Source organism: Salvelinus sp. IW2-2015, linkage group LG13 (genome assembly GCF_002910315.2).
Source record: "Salvelinus sp. IW2-2015 linkage group LG13, ASM291031v2, whole genome shotgun sequence".
Classification (NCBI taxonomy): Eukaryota; Metazoa; Chordata; class Actinopteri; order Salmoniformes; family Salmonidae; genus Salvelinus; species Salvelinus sp. IW2-2015.
Window position 1 is genome coordinate 49,890,395 of NC_036853.1, and position 15,352 is coordinate 49,905,746.

General features: G+C 42.0%; 1 protein-coding gene across 1 annotated transcript; it reads right to left on the bottom strand.

Annotated features, from left to right (window-relative positions):
* Nucleotides 1-8,468: 8,468 nt before the first annotated feature.
* Nucleotides 8,469-13,884, bottom strand: tlr3 (toll-like receptor 3). The gene is made up of 5 exons (XM_023998476.2): nucleotides 13,741-13,884; nucleotides 12,900-13,395; nucleotides 12,396-12,593; nucleotides 9,993-11,845; nucleotides 8,469-8,980 (listed from the first exon to the last, which is right to left on the bottom strand). Exons 2-5 carry the CDS (start codon nucleotides 13,359-13,361, stop codon nucleotides 8,752-8,754), a joined length of 2,742 nt encoding a protein of 913 aa, XP_023854244.1. The 5' UTR covers nucleotides 13,362-13,395; nucleotides 13,741-13,884; the 3' UTR covers nucleotides 8,469-8,751.
* Between the last annotated feature and the right edge of the window lie 1,468 nt (nucleotides 13,885-15,352).

Consider the following 15,352-nt stretch of genomic DNA (forward strand, 5'->3'; position numbering starts at 1 on the left):
CAGATTGTAAGTCCTCCAAAACCGATTCAGCCATCTCTGGGTAGTCAGTGGCATAAACGATACCCTCCCACTGGAATGTCCTGAAGACCTGCTGGCTCACCTAATTGTCAGGTGGAGACTTTTAATCCTGCCTGTTTTCTGTCAGCACCATCGCCTATTACACAGCAAACACACTTTAAATCGTGCAAACAAACACACATACTCACAAAATATCTGAATACATTCTTGTGATGTCTTCACTTGGAACATTCATCTTTAGATGTTCGCTTAAATGCCTCCGCCTGCACATTCTATAATTCTCTAAGAATCCTAGATCGATGCTCTCTCTTTATGAAGCTTATAGACAGAAGAAAAACAACATAGCCTTAATACGCTAGCTTTTAATCGAGTAGCTTTTCAAACATCAGCTTTATACAGTTTGGTCGGTTCGCCATCTCCTGCCCGTAACGTTGGGGCCCCTCTAATTATTTTCACAGTCCACAAGTCTAATGCCCCGTATAACATCTATTACGCCATGACTTCGTTTCCACGCAGTCTCGTCCTGCTACTGGATCGGAGAGCATAGGGTTTCACAACGCTAAGACAAGCTAGGAGGCTAGTCTCTCGTCAGAGATCACATTTATTTTGGGAGATTGCAAAATATGACCTTTCATTCAAGACAGGTATAAACATATTGTTTCCAGGTGATAATAAAATCATTGTTTTTGTCAAGTTACTTTTTGCTCAACTTGAGTTTTCTCTAACTCTCTAGCTAGTCACGTCTAGCGTAACATCATCTAGGCTAAGCTAGCTTAAAAGCAAGGCTAGGTTGACCGATACTGTAGCTAGCAACCTCCACATTACTAATTATCACAAACAAATGTCAGTACCTCATCACCTCAACTTAAATGAGAGGCCACAGTCCCATCCCGTCATATAATTGTGTCTAACCAAGCCACTGATGTATTATTTACACATACTCTTACCAAACCATCCACTTAATTCACCTCTATCAGGAATCGCGGCTAAATTTCGTTTACCAGTTTGCTCCAGCTATCCACCATAAAGCCACCCGCGGTTCCACCGAAAACCACCATATTTTATCATTTTCTGTGGCTTTTGGTAATCTTCCTGTCTCTTTGACCAACTCCTGGTGCGCTAAAGACCGCCACTACAAAAGTCTGGCGCACAAAAAGCAATCGTACTGCACGACCGAATCCGTTTCGTCACCACGACGCCTTCCCTCAACCCAAGGGGGCGCCTGCGGAGTAGCACATGTTCGCATAGCATGTTGCCACCCTGCGAACCCCTTGCAAATCGATGACACCTCGCCGCCGCACACCGCACATGGACCTGCTACAGCACAATAATGTGAATGAGGCCTTAAACACGATCACCATACCAACAAACAGTTGCTAACCACCAATCTTATTTGTCGTCAAACTCAGGATGTGTTCGAGAACTCCATTCAGATTACTCAAGGGAGAATCCTTGACTCATCTGCCAACATAGGATGTCATTCTCACGCTCGCTCTAATACTGTCATCTGAGAGAGTTCTGTGTAACTTTATAGTACAAAAGCATTGTGGCCACCTGGTGCGATCACGCCAAACTCAGGAAAGTCCCCATTCCTAATGGGAGGCAAATTCGCACAGTTGCGACTCATCTGCCAGACAAGGATGCAGTGAGTGTTGTATGCATTGGAGTTTTTCCAACTTGTGCATTGCTTTGCCGTGCGGTATCAGGAACGGAAGAGATAAACCACAAGAAGAAGTTACTAATGTGTAGCGTGATCATTGTTGTTGTGATGCGCCGCATGGATTGTGAAGACGGTCACATTTACACGAGTCTCAGTACAGCAACAATGCAGGCAATATATTGGTTTTATAACTAGCTCATTTCTAGGACAGATTAACAGGATTCACCGTTCAAATGGGAAATTTGATTCACAAATCTTTTGAATCAATGGATTTATTTTTCTCTTTGTGTTAACAAGTACTTCTTAAAGTTATTATGGAAAGGCTGGCATCATTTATGTCATCATGGTTTGAACCAAATGTTAAACTAATAAAGCAACCCCTTTTCAAAATACCCTTCTCCCCCCCCCGCCCCCCCCTCCCCCTCATAACCTCTCCTCTCTCACCTCCGGCGTTGGATTTGAACTGCAGTGCGTTCCCTATGAGGGGGTATGTGCCTTCAATCTCTGGTATGGGCTTCATCTCCCTCCATTTATACAGATAACTGCTGAGTAGCTGGTAGGTGGCGTAGGTCAGATTGAAACGAAGAGGCTCATCCCCAGCAGCCCCAACGTGTAAGCCCCCAAAACTATCGCCATCTCTGGGTAGTACGTGGCCTTAACAACCTCCGAATGAATGTCTGAGACCTGCTGGCTACACCTCTAATCAGGTGGACTTTAATCCTGACCTGTTCCACTTTTCCCTGATATCCCGGCCTCTAGTTATGAATGATTAACCAGTTGGGAGGGGGTAAGAGGTAAACCTGGATGTTCATCAAGGAGAAGTATTTTGTACTGTCATGCACGCACATGTAGTACACAGGACAAAAAAGTATGAAAATGTATGCACTCGCTATTTATTGTAAGTCGTTCTGCTAAAAGACTAAAATGTAAATACAAATGTAAACATGCACACAGACACAGACAGGTATAGATACACGTGCACACACACTCAGGGTAATCCCTATGATAACACAGCAACGTTTAATTCACAGCCAGTTATAAACCAAAACATGGTTAAAACTATAATTTTTATATCATGGATGGTCAGTCCTTGAATCCATAGCTATGTCTATAAGGTTGAGTGGTTACATTTCTTTTCCAGCCCAATCAGATTTTTACCAAAACAGTGCCAGCTTGACCGCTTTGTTGTTGTATAAACTGCAGATTGCATCTTTAAAGTGGGGGCCCTCCAAATATTTTAACAGTCACTCCAGGTCTGAATAAGTTGCCGTGCAACGAATCTCCATAAAGCAACAATGCAAACAATATATTGTGTTAATGAGAACAGCCTCATTTCTAGGACATTTGGGACAAACAGATTGAAGTGATTCACCGTTCAATTGGATATTGTATTCCACATATCTTTTGAATCAATTGATTAATTTTCTTCTTGTGTTAACAAGTACTTCTTAAAGTTATTATGGAAAGGCTGGATCATTTATGTCATCATGGTTTGAACCAAATGTTAAACTAATAAAAGCAACCCCTCTTCAAAATACCCTTCTCGTCTCCCCCCCCTCATAACCTCTCCTCTCTCACCTCCGGCGTTGGATTTGAACTGCAGTGCGTTCCCTATGAGGGGTATGTGCCTTCAATCTCTGGTATGGGCTTCATCTCCCTCCATTTATACAGATAACTGCTGAGGTAGCTGGTAGGTGGCGTAGGTCAGCATTGAAACGAAGAGGCTCATCCCCAGCAGCCCCAAGTGTAAGCCCCAAAACTATCGCCATCTCTGGGTAGTACGTGGCCTTAACAACCTCCGAATGAATGTCTGAGACCTGCTGGCTACACCTCATATCAGGTGGACTTTAATCCTGACCTGTTCCCCACTTTTCCCTGATTCTCTGGCCTCTAGTTATGAATGATTAACCAGTTGGGAGGGGGTAAGAGGTAAACCTGGATGTTCATCAAGGGATAGTATTTTGTACTGTCATGCACGCACATGTAGTACACAGGACAAAAAAGTATGAAAATGTATGCACTCGCTATTTATTGTAAGTCGTTCTGCTAAAGGACTAAAATGTAAAATACAAATGTAAACATGCACACAGACACAGACAGGTATAGATACACGTGCACACACACTCAGATGGTAACTCCCTATGATAACACAGCAACGTTTAATTCACAGCCAGTTATAAACCAAAACATGGTTAAAACTATAATTTTTATATCATGGATGGTCAGTCCTTGAATCCATAGCTATGTCTCTAAAGTTGAGTGGTTACATTTTCCAGCCCAATCAGATTTTTCCAAAACAGTGCCAGCTTGACCGCTTTGTTGTTGTATAAACTGCAGATTGCATCTTTAAAGTGGGGGGCCCTCCAAAATATTTAACAGTCACACCAGGAAACAATGCAAACAATATATTGTGTTAATGAGAACAGCCTCATTTCTAGGACATTTGGGACAAACAGATTGAAGTGATTCACCGTTCAAATTGGATATTGTATTCACATATCTTTTGAATCAATTGATTAATTTTCTTTCTTAATGCTACAAAGTAGTTCCTAAAGATATTATGGATGGCATAATTGAAGTCTTCATGGTTAGAAGTTCCCCAGTGCTAAATTGATAAAAAGCACACCCTCTTCAAAATACTCAATATTCTTATATAAAAATATATATATACACCTAACCTCTCGCATTACCTTTAAATGACAGAGCACTGCCCAGTAACGGGTAGCTTTGACTTATCCCTGGTATTGGCTTCATCTGGGTCCATCTGTGCAGAGCTGCTGAGGAACTGCCAGGTGAAGMCGCTGGTCAATATGGTCACGAGTAAGACCAAAACGATCGAACCAATCAGCACCGATATCCACAGTCATCTTGGTTAGTTAGGTGGTGGTCCAATATTGACTCATAAATATACATTTGCTTCAGGGTCTCATTCTTTCACAATAGCAAACAAAAAGTTCTGTGTAATTATGGAAAGATGTCCAATCACTGACCATGTAATGCTCCTTGGTCAGTGGTTGGTCAGAATCGGGTAGGCTACCCCTACGAGTACCCCTGAAGTGATACTTATACAGTCAACTTGTTTAGGATGCAGGCCCCCTTGGCAAGCAACCGTGAGATGCTCTTAAAAAAAAAGGGTGTTACTTTTGTAGCGAATGAAGGGGGAAGAGCTATGATTGAAGCTTGAAAAAGTATCAAAATCAGGAAAAGGGGCCCACTTGCAATCCCCAAAACAAATAGGGTGGGTGTTGGACTTCCAATGAAGGCCTTGGACACTTTGGAATCCAAGGTGGGAGGGGGCCTGGGCTTGAACTAGCAGCCCGGCAGCGTAAGCGTCATTTGGGCCTCTAAGGTCTTAAGGTCCAGACCTCTTGGAAGTACTTTTTGATATCACACAAGAGAACATTTCAATCTTAGGATGTATTTTTATCAATAGTACATTTCCATACTCTATACCACACCAACTCAACTCTGGACCTGGGAGCCAGTTCCACTGGATTTTTAAAATTGTTCCCTTCTAATCAGATACTGATTTAGATCTGGGACACCAGGTGTGCACAATTAATTATTAGGTAGAACAGAAAACCACCAGGCTCCGGATCTCGTGGAGTAAGAGTTGATGACCCCTGCTCTATACTATTTCCAAACATTTCTGACACACATAAAGGACTCTGGCAAGGCTAGCCCTTGGTGGGCTAAAAGAGAGATCCGAATAAATAAACATAGTCCAATGTGTGTCCCCAAGYATATACAAATAGGGTAACATCATGTAGCGTATAATACAGAACTGATGGATTACTGACTGCTTATGAATGAAAATATGATCGTGTAACTAATAACCCACTGGTCAAAAACTGGTTAAATCAATGTTGTTCCCACGTCATTTCGACACCAAAAATCTATGCGATGACGTTGAMTCAACTTGGAAACATTTATTTTTCTCCCCACCCAACTTTGAACCTAAATCCAATGACATGGTGAATTGTTTTTGTTGATTTGACATTGACAACTCAACCAATTGTAAATCAAAACTAGATTTTAATATTATGTTTGTGCCCAGTGGGAGTGTTCATTATCAATTGAACAAGGGGAGAAGGTTAATCTACCAGCTGTATCTCATTAGCAATTAGCCTGTGAATGAGGTTGTTACTAATATAAATCCAAAACACATGTGTGAGAAAGGACAGTGTTTATCCCTTTTTCCTCCCTTYCTTAATCCACAAACCCTTGAAGTAAGCCTCCTTCTTTCTTTAAATTGGGCAAAGTTTAGTTATTCCTCTTCTTTAAAAAAAAATTCAAGTTAAGGAATGTTTTAAGTGACCCAAATGCCAATGGCTTACTTTCAGGGTCCCATAGCTCCTGAAGTTAGTTTTAAGGATGTTGCCAGAAGCTGGCTAGTTTTTGGAATGCCTTTTTATTTTTTAAGTTATTCCTCAAAATAAAAATAAAATGTGAGAATGTCACATTTAAAACCTAGCTTTTTCTCGACCACTTGAGGGCAGAGGATTTAGGATTTCAKTTAATTTGTTTATTTTTTCACAAAGTTTTGAAGTAAAGACTAATAATACAAATGTCAAGAATCCAATTTTACTGAAAACTTTAAAGACATGCTGAACAGCATACAGATGGGAAAAAGAGTGTGTTCAAATATACTTGCAGTTCACTCAAATCAACACTAGGTGTCATGAGACAAATACAAAKAGATTTTTGTTGAACCATACTCTATTAAACAAAATTCGAACTTTCAATAAGTGTACAAAAGTGCTGAAACAAATATATTTAATATAGAGTTGTCCCAAACCCTTAACCTGAAATGACCTAATTAAAGCATTTCCCACAGTGGAAAAATAAGAATATGTAGGTTTGTTAAAGTTCTAAGTTCATCTGACATTTTGGTTATGAAGAGAACATTACATGGTTAATGTGTGCAATAGTGGGTTATTTTACAGTGTAGTTGTAATACTCCTGCTAGCAATACTAAAGTAACGCTSTAAAATAACCCTACTGTAATTGACCATGAAACCACATTTCAAAGCATTTTGTTAAGTCAGTGATCTACTCTGTCAGTGATCTGCAAATCMCCTTGTAAATAACTACTCATTATGATTTGTAGATCAGTCAATGATCAGCGACTCAGCAGAATTGATGCTCTCAAACATGGCCAATACCTTCTACATCGGGGTCAGCAATAGACAACCCGCGAGCAAAAACCGTCCTTCAAGTGTTTTTTTTGGGGTCCCCCAAAGTTATAACTTTTTTTGTTTTCGGTCAAAAAAGACTGAAGTCAAGAATTCAGCTAAACATGTGTTTAATTTAGGAAATCTGTTCCCAAGTATTCCTATGAATAATTTTWAAAAAGAGACCTGATCGTGTCTCAATGTAATCAACATATAAAATTGTTATTTTCAAATACAAATCACTTTTTGGGCTTAGATGTGGTCAATTTGCAGTGTATAAATATAATTACTGTATGTTCCGGCCCCCCGATCTAGTTGCCTACCCTGTTCTACATCAAATGAACCCGGAGTTTCTGTGCTAACAGTTTTTAATTGCCAATACGCTGTACAAGTGACATTGTCCTACGTCATACTTCCTGGTCCTGTCCCCTAATCTTTTGAATAGGCTTGACGATCATATAACCAAACTCAAGGGTTAAAAATAGACTGTGCAATAAAACGGTAGCTACAACAAACATACAATTCCATGAAACAGTGTGGCAGGAGACGCCATGTCCTGTACAGTATAGTGCGAAAACATGCTGGGTCCATTTAGTCAAATGTCACCTGTACAAATGAGTGCTAGGTCTAAGATATGTCTCATTTCCAAATCCACACTGCAAAAAGTTCAATCTAAGCAAGCCTAAATATCTTATATTGACTGATAATTCACTTACAATTAGTGATATGTTTTTTCTTACCAAGCTAAATGACGTTAGATAATTTAGCTTGGTAAAAATACATGTTTCTTTTTTTTAATCAATCACTCAATATTATAAGCTTAGATTTCACTTTTTGCAGGTTACTCGGCTACTGAAACTGTGCCACTTAGCCCATTAAGTCCACTTACTTTGTCGTTCAGCGGTTMAATGAGACTTGCAAAATTGCACACCTTGTATCCTCGACCATTGTTTGAAACCGCAGCATTGTACAGCATTGTACTTTCAAGTACACTTCCTTAAAATCTTAGCCACTGAATGGAAGCTACAGTAGTGCACACTGTTAACTTTACTCTGAACCATACAATGAGAGCAACAGTTTTGCACACTTTCCACACCCTTACACCCACTGTCATCATTTAAGAAATATAGCCAAGTATTACATAAACGTAATATTCCATCTGCCAAGCGCAGGGCTCTCCAGAGGGTGTGCGGTCAGATGTCCTGGAGGGCACACTGCCTGCCTACAGGACATCTACAGCACCCGTGTCCACGGAAGGCCAAGAATATCATCAAGGACCTCAGCCACCCGAGCCACGGCCTGTTCACGCGTACAATCTAGAAGGCAGAGACAGTACAGGTGCATCAAAACCGAGAGACTGATAAACAGCTTCTATCTCCAGCCTTCAGACTGTTAAACAGTCACCACTAGCCGGCCTCCGCCCAGTACCCCGCTCTGAACTTTAGTCACTGTTACTAGCAGGCTACACTGTACTCTACCCTGCACCTTAGAGGCTGGTGCCCTATGTACAAAGTCATTGAACACYRGTTGCTATAATAATGTTTACATCCTGTTTTACACACTTCATATGTACAGTATACACTGTATTCAAGTCAAGGCTTATCCTATAGAACTACTGCTGTGCACACCTTTTCTATTCATATAGTGTCCATACACACCATCAAATACACACCATCAAATACATACAGTATATATTCATATCCCAAACTCTGACATTTCTTTCTTTACATTTTGGGGATTTGTTTGTATTGCTAGTTATTACTGCACTGTTGGAGTTAGAAACATAAGCATTTCGCTGAACCTGTGATAACATCTGGAAAATGAGTACGTGACCAATACATTTGATTTGGCTTAAGTCAAAWTTTCAGTACACCTKTAAGCATAATGGCATGGAGAAAGTTACTGCACTCGGTTGGTGGTGCTCAGGGCGACGCGGAGCCTCTGGTGGAAGGCGGGCACCCTCTCCCTCTGCAGGGGCCAGTTGAGGATGCAATGTGGACGAAGCATGCCCCTGCGCAGGAGCAGACAGCGGGACAACTTGTAGTCCTGCACGTCCTCCARGAAGACCAGCACCACCGAGTCCCGGCTGTCCTCGATCACCTGGTGCAGGGCGTGGTGGGCCATGAACCTGMGGGGAAAGGGAGAGAATGGTAGGAGGTGAGGGGAGGGAAAGGAAATGGGAGGAAGTGGTTTTCAGGAAGAGGAGTGGGGGGGGGGAAGGGGAGAAACACGGAGAGACAGAAGAGGGCATTTGTCAGAGAGGGCAAGTAAAAGAGGCTCGAAGTACAGAAGCATAACAGGAATAACATTTCAGATCTCAATCATATACATATCATTTACACTTATCCAGAGTGATGTGCAATCAAATCAATCAAAAGGGTGAAACATGAAAAGTGCTAGAATAAAATACAATTAAAGTTAAAAAATATATATAATCAATGAATGGCAACATTTAACACTGGTTTATACTGTACTGTTAGAGCAGCTTTCAAGAACACAGATTAAGCCAWTAACCTCAACACTTCAAGGGTTTAGACAGAAACACCTGCCTTGGATCAGTGCTGTGTAGATCCTTTAAATATGCATTCTTCACTTAGACATTCTTTGAGCATTATGGTCCATAGCCAAAAAAAGGGTAACGAGTTCAGAATAATTGCATTTTACATTTATGTAATTTAGCAGACGCTCTTACCCACAGCGACTAGAGTTGTGAGTGTACTTACATAGTTTACACATTATAGAATCTTTTGAATCATTATTGAACTCAAATATTATTATTTTTTCGATGAAGAAATGGTTATCCAGACGCTAAGAGAATTTTCTGTGTAAAATGTTTTTTTTTACTCCTTGTTTGGGTTTCATATCTTCTTCCAGAAATGCCTAAACTCACTTACCCACTTCACACAATCTTCACTTCCCCTGTTTGAGTAAAACTTGTTCAGTTTAATTTTAAAACAGAACAATTATGGTATTATCACTATCATAACACATTAAAACGCCTGAAATAAAGACTCATGCAGATTTTCCAACCACTGTCCTTATCAATGTTCTCTTTTCCATGACCAGTGACCACACATGCTCTACCAAAGCTTATGTAACGTGAATGTTAGAAAAAATATAACAATGTTCATTTTACTTACTGTCGACACATGGAGTCTTCGAGAAGAGTTTCGGTGACCACAAATAGTATTTTTCTGGACCTTCTCATATTCTCCACAATGGACTCCAGTTGCGAATCACCTGGCACTGCATCTCGATCCTGCAGATAAAATTTATACCCCTGTTCTTTCTCTAAGGGGATCAAGCTTCGATCCACCCAGGTTTTATCCTTTGCAACATGAATGACGTACGCGTCGTAGTTGAACTCTCTCCTCTCCCCGGAACTGGCATCGCTCAATCCGAGTGTACGGTTGATCAGAACGTTCCAGTAGAACTGAATCCTCCAACCCTGGAAGCGCACTAGGAGTGAGGTCACCATTAAGGTCAGGACCGCAGTGCTGGTGAGCACGTAGAGCGCCTGGAATGGTGTCATGTCCAGGCAGGAGAGCCTGTCGAACTCCATGATCGAGCGGTTGTAGTAGGCTTGCGGCGTGTTGCACACATACTCGTCCCTGAGGCCCGGCACATTGGCGTTTGATCCGTTCAGCCACACCACAAACCACAGGATGCTCTCGCAGGTGCAGTCGAACGGGTTCTTCTCCATGACCAGCTGGCTGAGGTTGGCCAAAGCCGGACCAAACACTTCCTTCCTCACCGACGTAATTAGGTTCTTCTGGAGCCGAAGCACCCGGAGCGACCCCAAGTCGTTGAAGACTGAGTCCTTGAGTTGGTTCAGGATGTTCCCACTGAGGCTGAGCTCTTGAAGGTTGGTTAATCCATGAAGGGCCTCCTCGGGGATCTCATCCAGACCGTTGAAGTCCATCTCCAGGGCAACAAGGCTGCGGAGCCCCCTAAGAAATAGCACCGGCCCACCCGGGTTGGCACTCTTCCACAGCCGGGCCAAGTTGTTGTGCTGAAGCTTCAGCACCTTCAGATTCTCTAGTCCATCCAGAAGATCAATTCTGATGTTGGCGATGTTGTTGTTGCTGAGGTCCAGGATGGTGAGGTTGGACAGAGGCTTGAACGGAGAGGTATTCATATACATGGTGCTTGACAGAGCTCTCCCCAGCATCAGGGTCCTGAGAGCGGGGACATGGACGAAGGACATAGGGCTGAGGATGAGCTTCTGGTTGCCGTTAGAGAGGTAGATCTCCTGTAGCTGGCCCAAACCCTGGAACTCTTTTCCCGTCAGGGTCTGGGAGATGGAGTTGTTGCCCAGCAGAAGGGTGGTGAGATTGCCCAGGCTGGAGAAGGCTCCAGGGTCTAGACGGGAGATTGCAGTGCGTGTAAGCTTTAGCGTAAGAAGTGGTGAATGTGCGAGGGACACAAAGGTCTGGTTGGTGATGATTTTGAGCGACATGCAGCTGGTCCCGCTCAGGTGGAGTTGGCGGAGACTCATCAAACCCGCAAAGGTGAGCACCGAGATGTTTCGAAAGGCAGTATTCTCCATGCTCAGGCTCTCCAGTGCCCCTAGTGGCTGGAAGGAGAAGTCATCGATAATAGGGTAAGAAGAAGTGTGACTCTTCACCAGAGCCATATTCAGGTTGAGCCGTGTCAGATTCCCCAGCCCGTGGAAAGTGTTCTTAGTCAGGCGCTTGAGGTTGCTCTGCTCCAGAGAAAGAACTTCCAGCATGGGCAGCCACTGGAAAGAACCATCCCCGATCTTAGCTATGCTGTTGTGGGATAGATCCAAAGTAGTGAGGTGGGTCTTCACCAGGCCTTTGAAGGTGGTGTTGTCTAGTGTAACTAGCTGTGTCTTCTGGAGGAAGAGGCTGCGGATCGCTGTCCCAGAAAGCTCTGTGCAAAGTTTAGACGTGAGCGAAGGGCCAAGTTTGCTCCCATTCATGACTAACTCATGTATGCTTGCAATGGGCTTCAAGCAATCAGGCTCAAACTGCAAGGGAAAAAAACACTGATTAGTTGCTGATTAGATGCTGCACAAGATGCTGCCATAGACTGTAGATACGTTGTCAAAAGACCTTGAACCTACTAATTCCTACTTATTTGTAGTATCTCATTGGGCACAAACTGGTTCAATCAATGTTGTTTCCATGTAATTTCAACTAAATTACGTTGAACCAACGTGGAATAAACGTTGAATTGACGTCTGTGGCAAGTGAGCTGTCGCATTATTACAACCTTTCAAGTGAGGCGTTGAGTGATCCAGTTTTTACTACCATTGTATTTTTCTGGACCCTGCCTTGCTCTGTTCCTCTTTAGCCTAATTTGGCATCCATTCGTTTAATATGAAAATGTTGGTTCAAAATGCCCTCGATGTTAATTTGGTGGCTTTGCACTACGCCTASAAAATAAGAGAGGAAACACTGAAGGGATCTTGACAATATAAAAAAGGTGTGATTGGTTGAGCATGGTTCTTATTCCTAGTGTCAGCAGCTGAAATCATTAACATACTTTCATTTCCCATTTCACAGGATCTTTCGTACCTTTGCTAGAGTTGTTAGATTCGACAGGTGGAGGACTCGTAGGGATGAGGAATTACTGAGAAAATTGAAGTCATCCTTTTTGAAGGTTGATATGCTGTTGCTAGACAAGATGAGAGTCACCAGGCTTGGAAGCTGAAGGTAGGTGCCCAACTTGGCTGTCTTCAGGTCATTTTTGGACACGTCCAGCAGTGTCAGACTCTGGTGAAAAATGGAAAGATATTCTAAGACGGTTTGAGAGAAAATATAACTGAGACAACTGCAATCAAATCATAATTTGTCTATGGTTTAGGCTTAGGCTTGAAAGAGAATAACCCAAATCCAAATCATTGGATGGTATATGAAAGAAACAAAAAAAATGGTCCCAAAATATTGTCCTGAAGAGTCAAGAGCATCCCCCGCTCTCTCATCTGTATCATCATCATCTAGTACTGTATATCATCATTATCAACACATCCACAACCCCTGCCATCCTTGTCTTCACCATGACACCAGGCAGATCCCTACCTGTAGGGCAGCAAAGGGCTCTCCCTGTAGCTTCAACCTGTTGCCAGCCAGGTTAAGGTCTGTCAGATTGGTGCAGTTCCTCAGGTCCTTCTCCGTCAGCCGATGTACCTCGTTGTGCTGCACGGTCAGTGTCCTCAGCAGGCCCAGGGTCTGACACAGGCTGTCCTCCAGCTTGGTGAGGCTGTTGAAGCCCACGTCCAGGTGCACGAGCCCTGGGTAAGTGGCCAGCGATGCTGGGGGTAGCTCCACCAGCCTGTTGTGGGAGACATCCAGGCCGGTGATATTCCATGGCAGGTTGGGAGGTATCTCCTTGAGGCGGAGGTGGCTGCAGTCGGCCCGGCCGTTTCGCACCTGGCATTCGGATTTCTGGTGCTTTTGAGAGGCGTGGCATAGGGTAGGGCCAGTGATGAGGTCACCCAGATTGACAGCCAATAGAATGAGGATTATATCTGGCCAATTCATAGCTTCAGATGGTTTTAACAGTTTTTCATAAAAACTGCAAAAGAAATGGATAGGTATATAGTAAGTAAGCAGAGCTATATAAAGAGTTCAATTATTTGGCAATGAATATTTGTGAACAGGTTTGGCAACATATGGTGATTTATCATGAGTCATCAGAGAGAGAGAGAAAACAAACATAGCTTCTCCCATTTAATATACAGTTGCACTATCAGAGCCATTGTGTCATTTTGCACACAAGATTATCACAATCTACATTTTGATCAATTGAAACAGTTAAACTGACAACTGCTGCAAAACTCTGCAGAGCAAAAATAAGATACACATTGGCTACAGAAACCTATTTCGATTCTAACATTTGAAAGAAGAAAACAGAACCTACCAGATGTCGTTTATTGAGACGGAGAGTGTTGCTCGTCAGTCATTTTGAACGTAAAAGTTGCAGAGTTATGTACACAGTAAATCCGAAGAAGCATATAAGCCTTTGAGACATGAACAGCTGCCGTGTGGGCGGCTGCAGTGTTGTGGGAAGTGAAATGACACGTATCTGCATATCTATAGCAGTGCGTTGTTCCGTCAGGCTACGTGCTGGCCCACAGACAATTTCTTCAAAAACGAAACTGGCAAGGACCCAAGGTTTGTGGGTACAGTTGGATCTTTGGCTGCCACTTTCGTTGTTGGCGGGATGTCATTGGAAAGAGGACCCAAACAACTGTGCAAACCTTTTAAAGGCATCACCTTTGAACGTTTCTGGTTCATGTCCGGGTCTGTGTAGGTTATGTTAATGTACTTTAATAGACATGCAGTTATCAGTCATAGAAAATATGAATTATGTTTAGAAGATAGTTTTCCGTAAATGTGTATTTTTTTTTGCTCACTGTTAGGATACTTGAAGTAAGCCTATAGTGAAACATGTGCGTCGCTTTCATTGCCCATCCAATTACACAAGAGTCTTAGTGAAATTGATAAACTGTCTAGGGGCCACTTTCACAGACTTCACCCACTAAGCCTAGCTTTTTGCCTTTTGATTTAAAAAAAGCTATACATAAATTAAAGCTATAGTCTGCGATTGGTGCATCAATTTGTTTACTTTTAAACTAATGAAATATTGATTATTGAATAATATAATATGTAAATGCCAAATTACCTTAGTTCAACTGAACACAAAATATAATGGCTATTATTAATTCTAAGTCCAAAAATGGACCAATTGCAGACTGCAGTTTTAATAATATTTGATGAACTTAATGTCAATGACTTGTTCAGCCTTGTGATAACTGCAAAGCTCACTAAACAGGGGTGGTAGGTAGCCTAGTGGTTAGAGCATTAGGCCTGTATCCGAAAGGTTGCTGGATTGAATCCCTGAGCTGACAAGGTAAAAATCTGTCATTTTGCCCCTGAACAAGGCAGTTATTAACCCACGGTTCCTCAGTAGACCGTCATTGTAAATAAGAATTTGTTCTTAAAACTTCTTATGGCTGGGGGCGATAGTGGCGATAGTGATCAAGCAAAAAGTTAATTGGAAAATGTGTAAATAAATGAATAAAATAAGTAGGTTGCGTAATAGAACATGACTCAAGTCAGAGTCACCCAGTAAAACACTTTGAGTGAAAGTCTAAAAGTATTTGGTTTTAAATATATTTAAATATCAAAAGTTAAAAAATAAATAAATCCTTACATTAAGCAAACCAGACAACACCCTTTTCTTGTTCTTTTAATTTACAGAGGCAGACTCCAACACTCAGACATCATTTACAAACTAAGTATGTGTGTTTAGTTATTCCGCCAGATCAGAGGCAGTAGGGATGACCAGTGATGTTCTCTTGATAAGGGATTTTCCTGTCCTACTAAGCATTCAAAATGTAACAAGTACTTTTGGGTGTCAGGGAAAATGTATGGAGTAAAAAGTACATTATTTTCTTTAAGAATGTAGTAAAAGTAGTTTATAAATATTATAGATAGTAAAGTACAGATACCAACAAAAAAATCTACTT